At 38.8% G+C, this 19908-nt stretch overlaps 1 protein-coding gene across 7 annotated transcripts in view; it reads right to left on the reverse strand.

Moving 5' to 3' along the window:
* The window catches only part of CCDC148 (coiled-coil domain containing 148), a 463587-nt gene that overhangs the window by 303515 nt on the left and 140164 nt on the right, over nt 1-19908 (reverse strand). For all 7 annotated transcript variants that reach the window (XM_055108604.2, XM_008958127.6, XM_003832701.7 and 4 more), the window contains 2 exons: nt 9245-9383; nt 4833-5039 (listed from right to left, as the gene is read on the reverse strand). In XM_055108604.2, coding sequence (XP_054964579.1) covers nt 4833-5039; nt 9245-9383 — 346 coding nt within the window. The remainder of the gene's footprint in view (nt 1-4832; nt 5040-9244; nt 9384-19908) is intronic.

A 19908-nucleotide genomic window follows, 5' to 3' on the forward strand; every position in this document is an offset into this window, starting at 1 on the left:
GGACCTATGAGCTTCCATTTAGGTGTAGAAAGTTAGATAGAATATTGTTCTCACTGTAACCAGAAGAAAAAGCTGAATCACTTACATCAGGACTTTTCCTGAACTCATCAGAGAGCAGAGGTCACAAGGCAATAAATTAGCCTGAAATTTAAGGAAAGACAGACGCCTCCAAGGAGAGCCAGGATGTGACAACTGGCTTACCTGCAGCAGAGCACCTGGGGAGATGAGGCCACTATGGAAGTGGGTAAGAAGACTGCAGCTAAAATGTTGTAATAAATTGATAAATTTTAATGATTTACAAGTTTTAATGACTTCGCAGAGCATGAGACTATAGAACCTGTGGAAGCTACAAACACAAGAGGAATTTGCACCCACTCTCAGGCTTTTCTCCATAGATCTCACAGAGTGCTCACAAAAAAAATATCAGAGTCAGGGTAGAAGAGCAGAGAACGCATCCTATGACAGTGCAGATCTGCCAGAGAGGATCCAAAGCCCTATAGAATGAACACCCATCACTGCTGAAGGAAAAGCCACAAACCCACTAGGGTACAAGTGTGGACCCATCACAACTGGGAGAAGGAAATGAAGAAACCATCTTCTCCTGGGGACGGTGAAGGAAACTATCTCCCTCACAAGAACATCAAATTCATGAGGCAGAATTTGTCTGCCATGGGGAAAAGAGCAGGATTGCTGAGTAAGCCCTTAGCCCCAAGACCCAGGGACACAGGCCCTGCCTGAGACTGAGGCTGAACCAGTACTGCAGAATGCCCCTTCCGCTACCAGGCTAGCAAGTGTCTAGTAACAATCTAGTGCAGGGGAAGGAACAAGAGTGTGGCAGGCCAGGAACAGTGGCTCACCTGCAATCTCTGTGCTTTGGGAAGCCAACGCAGGAAGATTGCTTGAGGCCAGAAGCTCAAGACCAGCCTGGGCAACATAGCAAGACCCTGTCTCTACAAAATATTGAAAAACTGAAAAATTAGCCAGGCATAGTGGTGCATGCCTGTGGTCTCAGCTATTTGGAAGATGGAGGCAGGAAGATCACTTGAGCCTGGGACATCTGGGCTGCAATGAGCTATGATTGCATCACCACATTCCAGCCTGGGCAACAGAATGAAACCCTGTCTCTTAAAAAAAAAAAAAAAAAAAAAAAAAGGAGGGACACCCTCTGAGGCACAGGCTCACCAGGAAGCCTAAAGTCTACTCCCACTATAAGCAAGGCAACATTAATCGCCAATAACTTGAAACAACTGATGAATGGAAAAACTGTAACGTAGCCATGTCATGCAATACTACTCAGCAATAAAAAAGAACAAACTATTGATACAAACAACATGGGTGAATCTAAAATGCATTATGCTAAGTGAACAAAGCCAGACTCAAAGGCTACACACTGTTGAGTTACACTTACATGACCTTCTAGAATAGGCAAAACTATAGGGATAGAGAACACATCAGTGATTGCCAAAGGCTGGAGGTAGATGAAGGGTTGACTACAAAGGGGAGTGAAGAATTTTTGAGTGGTGGTGGAACTGTTCTATATCTTGATTATAGTGGTAGTTATACATCATGCATTTTCAAAATTCATAGAACTATGCATTAAAAATAGTGATTTTGGCCAGGTGCGGTGGCTCATGCCTATAATCCCAGCACTTTGGGAGGCTGAGGCAGGTGGATCATGAGGTCAGGAGATCAAGACCATCCTGATTAACACAGTGAAACCCCATCTCTACTAAAAAAAAAAAATACAAAAAACGTATGTTTATTGCAGCACTATTCACAATAGCAAAGACTTGGAGCCAACCCAAATGTCCATCAATGATAGACTGGATTAAGAAAATGTGGCACATATACACCATGGAATACTATGCAGCCATAAAAAAGGATGAGTTCATGTCCTTTGTAGGGACATGGATGAAGCTGTCCCTACAAAGAGGGATGGATGAGAATGATGGACCATCATTCTCAGCAAACTATCACAAGAACAAAAAACCAAACACTGCATGTTCTCACTCATAGGTGGGAATTGAACAACGAGAACACTTGGACACAGGAAGGGGAACATCACACACCGGGGCCTGTTGCAGGGTGGGGGAAGGGGGGAGGGAAAGCATTAGGAGATATACCTAATGTAAATGATGAGTTAATGGGTGCACCACACCAACATGGCACATATATACATATGTAACAAAACTGCACGTTGTGCACATGTACCCTAGAACTTAGAGTATAATAATAAAAAAAAACACTAAAAAAAAAAAATTACAAAAAAATCAGCCAGGCATGGTTGCAGGCATCTGTAGTCCCAGCTACTCAGGAGGCTGAGGCAGGAGAATGGCGTGAACCCGGGAGGCACAGCTTGCAGTGAGCTGAGATCACACCACTGCACTCCACCCTGGGCGACAGAGCAAGACTCTATCTCAAAAAAAAAAAAAATAGTTATTTTACTATATATAACATATCTCAAAGACATTTAAAAATAAAAAAAAGTACTTCATTAAAATTAAGAAGTTTTGTTCATTTAAAGATGCCATTAAGAGAAGTGAGGAGACAAGTCATTGATTGGGAGAAAATAAAAAGAAATAGCTCTTGCATACAGAATATATAAAGAACATACAAATAAGTAAGAAAAAAAAGCACAAAACCCAATAGAAAAATAGGCAAAAGACTTGAGTGGGCTTCTCACAAAAGAGGATACCCAAATGGCTAATAAACATATGAAAAGACACTTGGACAGCTTTATTCTAAGTGCAAATAAAAACCATAATGAGGTACCACTACTCAGTCACCACATTAGATGAAATTAAAGATTAGCAATACCAATGTTGGGGAAGATGTGAAGCAACTGAATTCGGTTGCAAATTTGTATAACCACTTTGGAAAACTATTTGGCAGTATTTACTAAAGCTAAACACATCTGAGCCTTATGATGTAGTGATTCTGCTCCTAAGTATACTATCTATCCAATAGAAATGAATGTATATGTCCACCAAAAGACATGTTCAAGAATGTTGATAGTGCCATTATCATAATAGCAAAAACCTGAAAACGGCTCAAATTTTCTGTTAGCAGGAAAATATATACATATACTATGAAATACTAAACAGCAATAAAGAAGAACAAATAGCTGTAACATGCCACAAAGATGAAACAGATATGATGAATCCAAGAAGTACAAAGGACTATATACTGTATATATCATTTGATTTATATGAAGTTCAGGAACAGACAAAACTAATCGATGGTCATGAAGTCAGAATAGTGATCACAGGTGGGGATTGTATTTACTGAGAAGAGGCACTAAGGGGTCTTCTGAGCTGCCAGAAACATTCTAGGTTTTGATCTCAGTGGTTTTTCATGGGTATGTGTGTGTGTCATAAAGCTTCATCCAAGAGTCTTTGAGTCAGCATTAGACAGTTACTTTATCAAGACACTTGCATTTTCGTCTAGCACCTCAGTCTGATGTACACGTCTATGGTTGGTATTGGATATCCCAATCAAAACTTCAATATTAACATCCTGCTATAGTAACTTTTTGGTTGAACCATATGAAATTATTGATTGTTGACCGTTTTTGACCTAAAGCGCACTTGTGCACTTTACTACATGTACGTTTACCTCAGTGCAATACAATATAAGGAAAATATCAATTTCAGCATAGCTCAACAGTTAATGATAATGTGTGCAAAATGAATATAAACACACTAGGAATACAATAACTTGTCATGGCCCCTGGCCCCTGTGTGTTTCTTACCAGCCTGAAGATGGAGAAGAAACATGTATTAGCCCTGCAGCCCATGATAGACCAGCCTTGATGCAGCTTCTATTCCTTTTAGGTCTCAAGCTTATGCAATGTCAAAAGAAATATCTTTTTGTTTTAAAAAATGCAGATGAAACATTTTTCCTCTAATGTTTTAAAACAAAGACATTTGTTTTATATGCTCTTAATTGGTATTGCTTAATGTCTGCCAGTTGTTTTCTATCAGGAGAACAAAATTTTTTGTTGCACCATCATCTTCCTACCATATCATTTATCAACTTAAGATTTGTGCACTTCAAGTATGTTATACCTCAATACAATTTGTTTTTAATGGCCCTGGCCAACACTCCTGGGGAGGCCATATCCACATCGGGCCTCCAGGACTCATGCACTGTGACCCTCCTGTGGAATGCAATTATTCCCAGCACAACAACCACTCTTACTTACAGTTCTGCCACTAAAGCAGCTCCTCTATTTCCCTCTGAGCATTGCTCCAGTCCTCAATCCTTCTAACAGCGAGGGTTACCTACCAACTCCCCAAGCTATCCTCAATCCAGCCCCGCTAGATATTTCTGGGTCTGAGGAGGAGGAAAACCCCATCCATTCCCCAACACTTCGCTGAGGACTCACACACAGCCCAACAAGCTTGCCCCAATGTATTTCATCATAAAGCCTCTCTTCTCCTCCTCATTTGAACTTTTTGCTATCTTTGATGTGAATGAGAAGTCCAAGAGTCTTTAGATCAGCATTAGACAGTAACTTTATCATTACACTTGCATTTTTGTCTAGCACCTCAATCTGATGTGCACATCTATGGTTGGTATTGGATATCTCAATCAAAACTTTGATATTAACATCCTGTTATAGTAACTTTTTGGTTGAACCATATGAAATTATTGATTATTGACTGTATTTGACCTAAAAAATGCAATTTTATACAGTTCAAACTAACAGTTTTATTAAAGGTAGGCTGTTTTTTAAAGAGAAACTGAACTTTAGGTTGAGTTTGAACAAAAGGGAAAAATGGATTCTTAAATATCCAGACAAATACTGAAACACCTGTGTAGCATCTTACCTTGGCTTTCAGATCAGCACACAATTCCTGTTGCTTTTTCTTGTCCTTAGCCAACGTGCTCTCCATTTCATGAGTTGCACAAGCCTCAGTGAGTGTCAGCACAGCCTTCTGTATAAAGTCTTTCCTATTTTTAATCCAATTTGATATCAGGATATTTTGCTGCTCTATAGCAAAGCGATATTGGTCACAATATTTCTCGTGTTCAACCTGAAAAGATAACAGAGGGTGAATACTTATCATTATGAAAATGAGCTTATATTTTGCGTCATTGTTACAAAAATGAAAAGAAAATGAATTATAACCAATGATTTTGAAAAACTGGGGACAAATATTTAATCGTAAATATAGCAACCAGAAACCAGGTACTACCTCCAAAATTCTGAACCCGTGGCTAATTGGTGACTGAGGACAAGTCATTTAATGTTTATAAATCCTTAGTTTCCTCATATAGGATGCAGTTACACCAGGTAACCTCTAAAACCACTTTTTTTTTTCAATTTTTTTAGTATTTATTGATCATTCTTGGGTGTTTCTCAGAGAGGCGGATTTGGCAGGGTCATAGGACAATAGTGGAGAGAAGGTCAGCAGATAAACATGTGAACAAAGGTCTCTGGTTTTCCTAGGCAGAGGACCCTGCAGCCTTCCGCAGTGTTTGTGTCCCTGGGTACTTGAGATTAGGGAGTGGTGATGACTCTTAAGGAGCACGCTGCCTTCAAGCATCTGTTTAACAAAGCACATCTTGCACCGCCCTTAATCCATTTAACCCTGAGTGGACACAGCACATGTTTCAGAGAGCACGGGCTTGGGGGTAAGGTTATAGATTAACGGCATCCCAAGGCAGAAGAATTTTTCTTAGTACAGAACAAAATGGAGTCTCTTATGTCTACTTCTTTCTATACAGACACAGTAATAATCTGATCTCTCTTTCTTTTCCCCACATTTCCCCCTTTTCTATGTGACAAAACCGCCATCCTCATCATGGCCCGTTCTCAATGAGCTGTTGGGTACACCTCCCAGACAGGGTGGTGGCCGGGCAGAGGGGCTCCTCACTTCCCAGACGTGGCGGCTGGGCAGAGGGGCCCCCCACCCCCCAGATGGGGCGGCCGGGTAGAGGTGCCCCCCACCTCCCAGACGGGGCAGCTGCCAGGCGGAGGGGCTCCTCACTTCCCAGATGGGGCGGCTGCCAGGCGGAGGGGCTCCTCACTTCTCAGACGGGGCGGCCGGGCAGAGGCGCTCCTCAGTTCCCAGAGGGGGTCGCGGACAGGCAGAGGCGCTCCTCACTTCCCACACGGGGTGGCGGCTGGGCAGAGGCACTCCTCACCTTCCAGACGGGGTGGCGGCCAGGTAGAGACGCTCCTCACCTCCCAGACGGGGCGGCTGGGCAGAGGCACTCCTCACATCCCAGACAGGGCAGCTGGGCAGAGGCGATCCCCACATCCCAGACGATAGGTGGCCGGGCAGAGACGCTCCTCACTTCCTAGACGGGATGACGGCCGGGAAGAGGCGCTCCTCACTTCCCAGACTGGGCGGCCGGGCAGAGGCGATCCCCACATCCCAGACGATAGGTGGCCGGGCAGAGACGCTCCTCACTTCTAGACAGGGTGGCAGCCGGGAAGAGGCGCTCCTCACTTCCCAGACTGGGCGGCTGGGCAGAGGGGCTCCTCACATCCCAGACGATGGGCGGCCAGGCAGAGACGCTGCTCACTTCCTAGGCGGGGTGGTGGCCGGGCAGAGGCTGCAATCTCAGCACTTTGGGAGGCCAAGGCAGGCGGCTGGGAGGTGGAGGTTGTAGCGAGCCGAGATCATGCCACTGCACTCCAGCCTGGGCAACATTGAGCACTGAGTGAGCCAGACTCCGTCTGCAATCCCGGCACCTCGGGAGGCCAAGGCGGGCAGATCACTTGAGGTCAGGAGCTGGAGACCAGCCCGGCCAACACGGCGAAACCCCGTCTCCACCAAAAAATACAAGAACCAGTCAGGCGTGGTGGCGCGTGCCTGCAATCCCAGGCACTCGGCAGGCTGAGGCAGGAGAATCAGGCAGGGAGGTTGCAGTGAGCCGAGATCGCGGCAGTACAGTCCAGCCTCGGCAACAGAGGGAGACCATGGAAAGCGGGAGACGGAGACGAGGGAGAGGGGGAGACCGTGGAAAGCGGGAGGCGGAGATGACGGAGAGGGAGAGGCAGAGGGAGGAGAGGGAGAGGAAGAGCTAAAACCACTTTCATTTCTAAATGGTAATGATTCTATGAGCAGAAAGCAATATTTTCCCTATACATAATTTTTAAAATACCCCATCTTTACATCAGTTTTGGTATTTTAACAATTACATCAAGGGTTTCAGTTAGACAAAATGCTAATAAACATAAAAATTGCTACCACAATCCTGAAAATTCACAATTTTACCCTTAATTACTGAAACATTCAGATGTTAGGATGCCTAAACTTAAAGTAATAATAGCAATGACACTGAGCCCTTCCCATGCTATGCTCATGAAGGACATGGCATTTCTACATTGGCAGCAGTAGCTCCTTTTGGCAGTGAATCTCATCCATGGGAATTAGCAGTCTGGAGGGAAGAATAGGAACGGAGAGAACCTGAGTAGCCTGGAAAACCTCTGTGGGTCATTCTGAAATGCTCCTCAGAAAAACATGTGTCTTCCAAAGTTGAGAGTCACTGATCTAAATAATTCTTTATTTTGCCAGTATAGACCATGACTCTGAATTTAATACATTATTTAACCCCCAGGAGTTGTGAGAAAAGCAGCTAGCAAATAGGATAAGGTATGTCCCACCTAAAATAATACTTTAGGTATAATTAGGTACACAGTAAAACCACTTACTTGGTCTCACTTAAACTAAGTATCAGCTACTAAAATCTGTTCTGTAAACTTCTCAGCTTTGTTTTATAAAGCCAAAAATACACTTAACATCTGTCAAACATTAAGCATATACCACACAGAAATGGATGCTAATCAATCTAATGTAAGAAGTAAATGTTTTGGGAGGCCAAGGCGAGCGGATCAGGAGGTCAAGAGATCGAGACCATCCTGGCCAACACGGTGAAACCCTGACTCTACTGAAAATACAAAAATTAGCTGGGCATGGTAGCCTGCACCTGTAGTCCCAGCTACTCGGGAGGCTGAGGCAGGAGAATCGCTTGAACCCAGGAGGGGGAGGTTTCAGTGAGCCAAGATCGCACCACTGCACTCCAGCCTGGCGACAGAGTGAGAATCCATCTCAAAAAAAAAAAAAAAAAAACCAAAAAACAAAAAAGCAAATGTAAAAATCTTTATCATGATAATAATAGGAAAATATAAAAATCTTCAAGTTATAAATGACAACTTGTCACAGAAGCAACTAGAATCAATAGGGAACAAAAGGAAAGATCTAATTTAATAAATGAAAGTGATTTAAAAATCCAAAGTGAACTATTTATTATATAACAGGTATCTGTTACCGAATAAAGGGGGAGAGGTGAAGAGGATGAAAGAGGATGGGAGAAAATGGCCACAGTAGCTGTGTGACCTTTGCTTCAGTTTTTCCATCTAAGGATGGGAATAGTACTTCTCCCATCCACTCTTACATGTATTCAAGGAGTTTCCACGTGATTGATATATGGTTAACTTCTATATACATGTGAGTATTATTACTTGCTTAATTTAAAACAATTACAAAAATGCAGAGTATATAAGATGCTATAGCATGGCTCACTTAAAAATTAAAAGTCTGTGTGTTTGTTTACGTGTATGTTATAAGGTGAGTTATTGTGAAATTAACTGGTGACAGGGTAACTTCTGTTTTCTTGCCCTTGTGTTCTTGTTGACTAAAGAATGAAACAATAAAACAGTAATTTCCCAGTTCCTTTTTAGGAAAATATCAGTCACATCTCTGAGTTCTGTACTTGGGGTATTTGTGTTTCAGATCCAACTAGGAGGATCAAGCAGAGTTGTTGTGGTGGGGAAGAGATAAGTAAGTACCACCCCCAGGGCAAGTGCTGGCCTCCCTGTGACTAGAAAGACTGAGGTAGAGCAGGCTCTGTGAATGGTGGAGCAGGCATTTCACTTTCAGGCAAGACCTGGAGATGGTAAAGCCCCTGAAGGTGAGCATCTGGCTGTGTGGACATCGAGGAGTCAAATACTAGCAGAGCAGCCCTGGGACCACAGTGAAGATCTCCACAGCAAGTAGGCACAGAGAGTGACTTCTGCCCGAGGGGGCCCCCCACCTCGTTATGGACAGGACAAACTTGAAAAATGACCTGCACAGGCTTTCAAACTATTATATAACCCTATTATTTTCTAGAGGGTAGGAAAAAAATAATTTTTAAAGAACCATTGAAAATACATGTACATTGCTTAATAATTATTGACTACTAAAACAATTTAACTTGCCAGTATGTAGGTAGGTCCAGTACTCACCAAATCATGCCTAGATTTGTGAGGAAAATATCTTTGTAACATGTCCAGATACAGAGTCCTTCTTCCAAAGAGATCTCCAGGGTACTGATCCAAAATAGCCTGGTAAATCCAGTGGTCTTCTTCACTTAGTTGACAGTTTCTGGAAGCAACAAAAATGTCACAACATATTATTGAGCAATCATGAAATTTGAGGGACTCAAACTGTTCAAGCTACTAGCAAGTGATAGTAACGAAGCAAAACAAGGTTTCTGTGTATTTTAAATACATTAGCCAAATTTAATGTCTGTTTCAGAAAAGCTTCTAAATTCTAATGCAATGGGTTCCTTCAGTTCTTTATTTGGTCTTGCCATGAGTATCAGGCACAATTCAATTAAGTTTGATGAGACATAGTATTTCAAAAATAAATTATTCTATCTTGCCTAAAACAATATTTTAGAAATCATGACCAATGAATGAAATAAACATTGGAAAATAAATTATTATATATACAGATTAAAAAGGAATTTTATTTATTCAACAAGGTTCCTATGTCTAAACTGGAGAAAAGTATAAATGTAGACAGTTAAATGAGCAATTATGTAAAGGAAAATAAAGACAGACTGAGGAAGAGACTTATTTAAGGTTTGACTTCAAAAGAAAGTCTAACATTATCTTTTACTTTATCTTCTTAGTGCTTCATAGAGGCAATACTAAATATTGATAGTGAAAAGATAACCAACGGCATTAAAACCACTGAAGAAATCATTTGCAAATAGGATCCCTTCAAGTCACCTTCCCAATAACATATCCACTATGCTCCAAAAGGCCTTTTTCATTTCAGAACACTCCTAGGCACCATCCTGGTTTGCATTCTTTCTAGAGTATTAGCAAAGTCTTGTGCAGAGTGAAAAGTTTGCAATATCAGTTTGAACACTAAACTGAATTAATATCTTTTTATATTCTGAGTTTATTTTGCATATCATTATTCCTGTTTAATAAATTAGAATAATCAAATACAAATGCAATCAGAGGGAATATTATTAGCAACAAATACTTCTTAATCCAAGAGGATATTTGTCATTGTTTATTTCTACTATATCAATGGTCTTATACTTTAAGTTAACTGTGCATTTCAAAGAATTTCTTATATATCTTCCATGCCCCTGAAAAATATTTGACAATTTAAAACAGAATAAAACACCTCTTAAATCAGTGACACTGATGGGAATTCCAATGTTCTCATACAAGATTATTATTCTGATAAGTAGCAAGAAAGAAAAATTCTTTTTCAAAGAAAAAAGTCCTATCTGTTTCATAATAGGGGGAAAAGAAGAGGGTTGGAGGTTCTACCAGGAAGAGGAATACTCTAAAGTTCTTCAGTATGACATAATAATTTATTGCAGAGAGAACTGGAAATGAATTCATTGAACACACCAAGTGTTTCAGTCCTGTCTGAAGCAGTTATGCACGTATAGACAAAGGCTTCTGCAAATAAAGCAGTACAAATAGGAGTATTAAGCCAGGAGAAAGGTTTGCCTGAGTAAACTTGGCATTTAAAACATCCTCAGGTTTTCATGGACAACATCTCAGGTCCTGTCTCGAGCAGCCCATCTTCATTCAGGTTAACATAAATGCATTTTAATAGCAGAGTTAGCCACATAAATTCTGCATTACCATACCACAAGCAACAAACAAAAAAATAGAACTAAAGTACATGTCTTCATTAATGTTTGTAAAATGTTTTTTTAATCAAAAGGACTTGAAAAAAGTTTGAATTTCCACCTTTATTTGATTATAAATGTGGATGTATGGGTAGTGTGTGCCCTGGGAAGGGGGAAGCAATAGAAGCTAGGTCCAACCAGTTCTCTGTTCCTCTAAATTGTGATTCACCTCTATAATGGATACTGTTGGTACCACACCCACATCGCCTTTATTAGATGGAATTCCTATCACCGAGATGCTGTGAGTCTTGGCAGATAACTCGCAGATGCCCCTTCCTTCTCTGGAGAATTGCTATGGACCAACTAGGAGCTGCCTCTCCCACCCTCTTTAGAGAAGGCTACCCTCCCACCCTCTTTCAAAGGCCAACCATAACCAATGACTGACCTACCTGGAGGTACAGAAAGCCAGCCTACTTGCCTCCAGAGAGGATCAACTCTATGATACCTTTGCACTCTGGCGTTTCCCCATGGGAGCAAACCGTGGCCAGTCTCCACTGACACCTTCTTGCTTACACATTTCCCTTCCTCTATTTGGCTTCCTTCACAGCCCTCCCTCTGAGAGCACCTCCCAACAAATCTCTTGTTTAGGAATCCCTGTCTCAGCTTTGTTTCAATAGAACCTACCCTAAGATAATCTACAAGCAATCTTACCCGTAATTTTCAAAAATAGTTTAAATCTTTTGGTAAATGGAAAAGTACTCCTAAATTAATTTCTTTGATGATATCTCATACTGAGTGGCAGTACAAGATTGTGGCTGTCCTCAAAGAGAAAGTGAAAATGGCAAACATTTACAAAAATGCTTTCCAAATAGAAGCACACATTAAGCAGTGTACATTGCTATAAATAAATATAGCAGCAGAAGAATTAGTGGCACTCAGTGCATTTTTATACATTGCCTGAATGTATTAATTAGCTGCCATTTTAGTGACAATATTAAACCACTTAAACATATGAAATGATCATAAGACATTAAAGTCAGATATTTCAAAGCAAGCATGCCATGAACTGTCACCATATCCATTTTGACCTTCTTGTTGATTTTAGAAGCCTCACATCCCAACAGTTTTTTCCAGTTACCAAAATTACTCAAATTGCAAGTCACTTTTTAGTACATGTAGAATAAAAATTTAAAAAACATGCTAAAAGGAAATGATATATAAATACTCACAATATTATTATTTTTAGGTTATGTATTTATAGCAGTTTCCAGAGCTGCAGCCTTAAATATTGGAGCAAATATTCACATAGGCAGTAATAATGAAACAGCCCTGCATCTCCATTAGAATGCTGCATTTGAGGAAGGGAGAAATCTCCCTCAGCTACATACATAACCTACATATATACCGAGCCTTTGAATAGTAAAAATCTAAGAATATTTAAACATAGTAGTCTCATCACAATAACAAAGTAGCCACTTCTGAGGAACATGCACTTTGAACTTCTAAAATAAAATCAGATTCAATATATTTGCATTTCCAAGTGTAAATGTGGACACTTTTTAAATCAAACCTTCATCTTTTTTGTATAGAAAAATCTATACCAAATAGCTGAAACTAAGGTTAGGTTTTACCTTTCAAAGTTCTTGTTGAATTCAACTGCTTTGCTGGTGATTCTAATGACAGAACAAGCTAAATTGCACAGACAGTGAAAAATATTCTCATCTCTTATCTACTTTCTGAATTTGAAAAATGACTCTACGTTAAAAGAAAATTTTAAAGAAAACTTTTAAATTGTCCTAAGCTTTTTGCAATTTACAAAAAAAAATCTTTAGACAAAAAATCTTTAGCAGTTCTCTGCAATTTCTATTCCTTTTTGTCCGTCTAAACTTTCTAATTTAAAGTGCTTTAGAATGTTCATCTTTATCATAGCCTGCCAAGATTTTACAATTTGTAAGTTTATTGAGTACTTTGAACACTTCAGGGAATTTCAGCCTACAAAAGGTGAGGTATTTACCATTCAATTCTCATTCAACATCCCCTGCCCCACAATATAGTATCGATCACAGATATCATTTTATTATGATTTCTCAGGAAGTGAGACAAAACAGATAATTCAGAAAACAACAACAGAGCTGTAAAAATTCACCCTGACCCAAGCCAATTGTCTCCCTAATTCTACCTGTTTGAATTATTCCAAAAATCCTAAAGTGACTAACAATTAACTTAGCTACTAGTGGTCCTCATAGCCATGTTTAAACCACTTTCCTTGGGTTCTGGTTCCGTGACATTCAAATACATTTAGGGGTGGAGGGCAGACAATGGTGGTAAACAAGACATATACAGGTAACAGATACTTTAACAACAGAAACAAGTTTATGAAACTAAACACTGTGGTTACAAACTGGCTGAAAGCTGTTTTATGTTTTCTCAGAGAAAAGGAGCTTTCCAGGCAAAATGGTAATTAGTGCCTCCTGAAGCTAGCTGATGCAATAGTGAACCTGACCTGAAGAAAAACTCATCTCTTAAAGCAGAACAGTGTTAGGGGACACCTACTGCTCCTTCACAGAGATGTAGGAGTGCAGTGAGCCACCATTCAATTAATGTGGATGACAGACCATCCTCTTGTCTGGCTGCATCAGGTCTGACCCTCTGTAATATACAACTTGACTTCACCTTTCAATTTTTTCTTTCCAAGACAGAACCATCCAAACACCCAATCTAATCAGCCTGGTTTCTTCATCCACCAATGATCCCAGCCCAGGCCCACTGTCCAGATATAAATCTGTCTGATTTTCAGTCTGGTTTATAGGAGGCTCCCTGCTCCCAGACCCATTTCTGACCAACAGAATCTGATCTTCCCTGGGTATGCATCTTCTATTCCTCAGAGATCCATTCCCACCTCCACAGTCCCTGGCTCTACCAGTCTGGCTACTTAGCTGGAAGGTGACAACCAGAATAAAGCGAACTTTCACTAGCAAGGTCAAAATCCATTGAAACAAACAATTAAAAAAAAAAGGTGACCTATAGGATAAAGCCAAAACTTGTGCCAAATTCCAAAGCCTCATTCTTCTGAAGAATGATGAAAAGATAGCAGGGTTCTAAAAGTGATGGCTTTGGGAATCCGGTCAGAACAGGAGGCTAAGCGATTTATTTGGAAGTTGCATTTTCCAAATAGCAAGCATATTGCTTTTACTTAGATTTTTTTTTAGAGAAGTTTACATAGAAAGCTCATTTTTTTTTTACTTAGAATGTATATTTTTTGGAAGTAGAATAGTGGGGATGATGGCAAGCCTCTTAAACCACTCTTTGTCTCTGAAACATCCATCCAGCAGTAGTTTTCTAGTGGAAGTTTTAAAATAACATGACCGAGATAAAATAGCCTTTTACTTTTTTTTTTTTTTGGAGACAGGGTCTCGCTGTGTCACCCAGGCCAGTGTGCAGTGGCGTGATCATGGCTCACTGCAGCCTTGAACTCCTGGATTCAAGCAGTCCTTCCGCCTTAGTCTCCCACGGAGCTGGGACTACAGGCACGTGCCACCACACTCAGCTAATTTTTTATTTTCAGTAGAGATGGGGTCTTGTTCTGTTGCCTAGGCTGGTCTTCTTCTGAGCTCAAGCAATCCTCCCACCTCGGCCTCCCAAAGTGCTGGAATTACAGGCATAAGCCACAGCACCTCACCTAAAATAGCCTTTTAAAAGTAAGATGTAATTGCTCAACCACCCCATATGCTAAGTTTTTAATAATTACATTCATCATAAGAAGTGTAAGGAAAAGAAAACTGTAGCAGACATTGCTCCCACCCCTGCTCCTGCCCACCAGAATGCTGACTTTATTCAAGATCCACTCTCCTCCATCCACACTTGGCACTGCTTCAGGAAAAATGAGCCCCATCTCCAGCCCTGGCAGTGAATCTGGATTGATTTTCAGCTATTCACAAACACCCATTCACAAACTTCCTGTTTCTCCAACAAGTGTTTGGTAGGAACAGGGACAAAAGATCGAATTCTGGCCAATGAAATGTGAGGGGAAGTCCTCTGGGGCAAAGGTTTCCTAGCTCTTAAAAAGAGTCACAAAGAAAGAAGGAAGGTCCCTCTCTGCTTCTGGACATTGTTATGCAGAACTGTCTGGCAGGAAGTCATCTAAATTGCAAGAAGGCTGGGCAAGAGAATGCAGAACACCAGACCTCACTGTACTTGGACTTTTCTACCTCTAGACTTCTTGTTAAATAAGAAATTCCTTTATTATGTAAGTTACTTTGAGTTGGATTGGGTATTCTCTTATAGCTAAAGATAATTTGACAGCAAACTGAAAAAGAGAAACATGGCTTTTTAAACATAGCATCTTAATATTGCTTTGGAAGAAAAGTACTATGAAAGGATGTAGAGATGAAAGAGATATAGACCCAACGCGGGGAGAGACCAGCATCTAAAGTGATGAATACTCTGCAGCTGATTGTGGGCAGACCAATGATGTTCAACACCAAGGGCCATTTTTAAGACCAGAAAAACCCCCTCAAACTCAAATGAATAGAATCAGTGAAGACAAGATCATCTACAAATACATTATTTGCTCTATGTTTTAAATCCTTATATTGAGCCAAAATCTGTCTCCATGTTACCATTTTATTCTTCATTTTTGGGGGGACAAGAACATTTTAAAGTGCAGTAAAGTTGAATTAAATAAAATTACCTTATATAGACATTATGACTCAATTTTCTAAGTCCAAAAGCAAGAGTAATAAAATTGGCCTACTTCTTTGGGACAGTATGAGGAAAATTTTAATTAGCCATCATAAGGTCTTCTGAAATTTTAATTGCCACATAAAATGTCATAATGTCATCTCAAACCAACCATAAGTAATCACTAAGAAATTATAAGAATGAATTAAAAGAGTGATGGTTCTTCTCAGTTTATTTTTTAGACATTAGCAATGTTCAACTTTATGTTTTCCGATAGGCACTAATACGGCAAATAAACATAAACCTGGGAATGGTGTAGTTATTCTTACATTACTTGTTCTCCATAGTGTTCGTTCTTATGGTTACCTCAAAAGATTATATTTTAACTGCAATTGGATTTCAAGGTACAAAGAATAGGGAAAAGTTGTTGTCATGAACAATTGGTTTGTTATATAAAATAGGTGTTAAAATTCTTCTCATGTTAAAATTTGACAATCTTGTCCATAAAAATTTTAATCTTGGCTTTGCATATAGCTACACATATTTTATTATTTTTACAATATATTCTTTCTGTATTATCCAATAACAAATGTCAGTTGTCCTAGACACAAACCCATCAAGCTGCTGTTTCCATTTTCTTCAATCATATTTATCCAAATTAATTTGATTTCACACCCAGTGAAGAATAGAAACCCCTTATAAATGATTTTCACCCCTTCATCATATAAAACCCAGATTTTTCAGTTTCCTGAAGTATTGAAAATGTAGCCTCATGCACCATTACATTGTGCAGTCACTAGCTAAAACAATTACATTAAAAAGGCAGGTGAAGCTGCAGTGATATTACTAAAAAAACCTAAACTAGGTATTTAAGCCGCTATTCTTAAATACCTAGATATACTTTTCACAAATACATAACATGCAAATAAATATAACTAAGCAAAGGTAAACTCTAAGACTAGTTTTTGAGGGTATCCTGCAGAAAGTGAACCCTTTTTTCCCTTGAAAAAAGGCACTCCACCATATCTAAGAGAATTTAAAATGTTTTATTCCCACGACAAACTCAAAGTAGGTTGAATAAACACCAAATGTGGTTTTTGGTGTTTAAAGGAAGAGTATAAAACCATAAAGTAGTTATTATGAATGATGTATTTTAAGAGACAGCTACTAAAGATATGTGACAAAAATAAAATCATGGTCCACACTATTACCCACTCCTTCCAAAAATATAAACCCCAACATCAAGTTGGACAAGAGAAAATGGGAGCTGCAGTGACCCAGGATGTTGGGTGAGGGGTCATCTAACCAACGAGACTACGTGAACACTGGAAGATAAGGTAATGACGCTGCTGTTTCTGGGAACTTCTCTCCTTATTAATCACCCTTGGCACAGAACCAGCTCAGACTGGAAGTGTAGAACCTGAGACTGGACATGCCCAGGCACTGAAACTTTCCAACAGCTCTGAGAGTTCATTCTCAGAGAAAAATGTCACATGGGAATTAGGGCTCCAATGTTTTAACTTGTTGTCACCTCATCAAGTAAGCAAATGTCAGTTACCTATTATACCCCTTCCCCTCTCTCTTCTGTCTTGTATTCATCAAGCGACGGTCATATATGTAAGCATTTGTTTATTTCACATATTTTTAAAGACAATTATGTGAAGCCACACAGTGTTTCTTGAGTGTTGCCTTCTGATGCTGACTTTTATCCATCTCATCTTTATTAGCAATAGAGTTTATTTTGAAATATGGTTTATTTTGAAACAAGGGAAGAGTCAGGTTTATTATGAAAACTAGGCATAGATTTCTCTTTTGGCAAAACTTTCACATAAGGACAGTGAAAGAGCTATGCTACACAAATAAATATTGAAAGAGAGAGAAAGAACATGAACGTGACACTGATGATATTCACACATGACGGCAATCTCCAATGCCCTGATCTCCAAGTACAGATGAACCAAATAATACAAAGTCTACTAATGAAAACATAAATTGTTTTTACTTGTCTGGAAGGCAATCTACCAATGCTACCAAAAGTCTTAGAATTTTTCATGCCCTTTGACTCAGCAGTTCTATTTCTAGGAGTTCATCTTAAGGGAATAATTATAGAACTACTCAAAATATGGTGACAAAATTGTCTATTCCAAGTTTTTAAAACAATTATCAAAATGTGGTAAAAATAATTGTCCAAAAATAGGAAATTGGTTAAATGTATGTGATACAGTCATACATTGTAATACTATCCATCTAATTTAAAAATATATTGTAAAATAATATTTAATACATGACCTAAATCATAGAAGAAGCTCAGTAACCATTTATTGAAAAAAGGAATGACACTGGATATGATTCAAAACAGGAAAAATCAGTAGATATGTGTATAGTTTTTTGTCATTTTTATAAACAACATCCATACATCTGAAATATATAAAATGTTACCGAAGGATATATCTGAGTGTTGGAAATTTAGATTAATTTTTAGTTTCTTCTCCAGTTTTCTAACTGTATTTTAAAAATTTTCTTTAACAAATAGAATTATTTCTGTATTAAGAGGAATATGCACAAAAGGAAAAGCTCATAGAGCACTAAATAGTTATCTTAAATATTACTAATGAGTAGAATAAGCCTACTAACAAGTAGGGAAAATTCAAATAATTTAGTTGAGAAAATATAAAACTATGGGCATCAGCAATGTACATACAGAGGAGAAAATTGTTAAATCATTATGGATTTTAAATAGCATTCAGATTCAGATCTCGAATAATAATAGAATATTAATTATAAACTAACATTATAAAATTTAATATACCTATCAAACTATTAAGTAGAAATTACTTGCCATCATTCTTTAGCTTTTTCCACATATTAACTTCATATCTGACATAGCTAAATGGAGCATCAGACAATTATGTCTCATCTATATGATTAATTCATCCAAATGTTAGGAAATTAAAGCCACAATCTCATCTGAGTCTCAAACAGGCAATTAAACTTGTCTTCATGTTACCGATGAAATACAGCCCAAATAGAATCTAAATAGCTTCACAAAAACACTGAATAAAGAAAGAGGTTCAATTGTAGTCAAATTGTTTTTAAAATGTGTTTCAGTAAAAGAGATCATTCTTTAAAGCTGTGCTGTCTAAGATGTTAGCCCCAAGCCACATGTGGCTTAAAAATGTGGCAGTCCAAATTAAGATGTGTTCTAAATATAAAATGCTGACCAGATTTCAAAGACTTCATATGAAAAAAGAGAATGTAAAATATCTCATTAATTTAAAAATATTGATTGTATGTTGAAATTATAATATTGTGGAACTATTGCATTAAATAAGACACACTTTAAAATAAATTTCACCTTGTTCTTTTTACATTTTTAATACAGCAACTTGAAACTTAAAATTACATATGTGCTCACATGTATAGCTTTTACCATATTTCTATGAAATGGCAACCTGTTTTACCAGCTGATACTGGTACTCAACCTGATTTACCAGCATCCTGGCATGTGTACATTCTTGAAGCAGTGTGGTAAGCGGGGAAAGCTCTCTATTCAGATGTGCAGAAGAGATGTAATCTTGCTCAACCATTTACCATGTCAGAGACTTTGGGGAAATTGCTCACCTTCCTTTGAGCTATAGTTTCTTCATCTGTAAAACAGAGCTTTTAAGATGGGGTAAACTGAGGGTTAAAATCATTTGTATTTATCAGATCATGTAATAGGTACTCATTAAATATCAATGGTCTCCTCTTCACCCTTTAACTTAGATTTTTAAAAACATGTATTTTTGCTTTAAAAAATAGAAAGTAAAAATATGCCAAAATTTTGTATAATTTCACCACCTGGGAATAACTTTTTTTTTTTTTTTTTGAGATGGGGTCTCACCCTGTTGCCCAGACTGGAGTGCAGTGGTGTGATCTCAGCTTGCCTCCCAGGCTCAAGCAATTCTTCTGCCTCAGGTTCCCAAGTAGCTGAGATTACAGGCATGCACCACTACTGCCCAGCTAATTTTTGTATTTTTAGTAGAGATGGGGTTTCACCATGTTGGCCAGGCTGGTCTTGAACTCTTGACCAAAAATGATCCACCCATCTTGCCTCCCACAGTGCTGAGATTACAGACATGAGCCACTGCACCTGGCCCAGGATAACTATTTTTATTGTTTATTTGGGTGAATAACATTTCAGTCTTTTTTCTGTGGCTATATATAGATGTAACGCTTTCAGAAGGAAAGAAAAAAAAGAAAGTCCATGTTCTATAAACTATTTTGTGGCCTGCTTTTTAATTACATAGCAACATATTCAAACCATTTGTGTCATTAGAAATATCCTTTATATAATCATTAATG

Source organism: Pan paniscus, chromosome 13 (genome assembly GCF_029289425.2).
Source record: "Pan paniscus chromosome 13, NHGRI_mPanPan1-v2.0_pri, whole genome shotgun sequence".
NCBI classification, from domain to species: domain Eukaryota; kingdom Metazoa; phylum Chordata; class Mammalia; order Primates; family Hominidae; genus Pan; species Pan paniscus.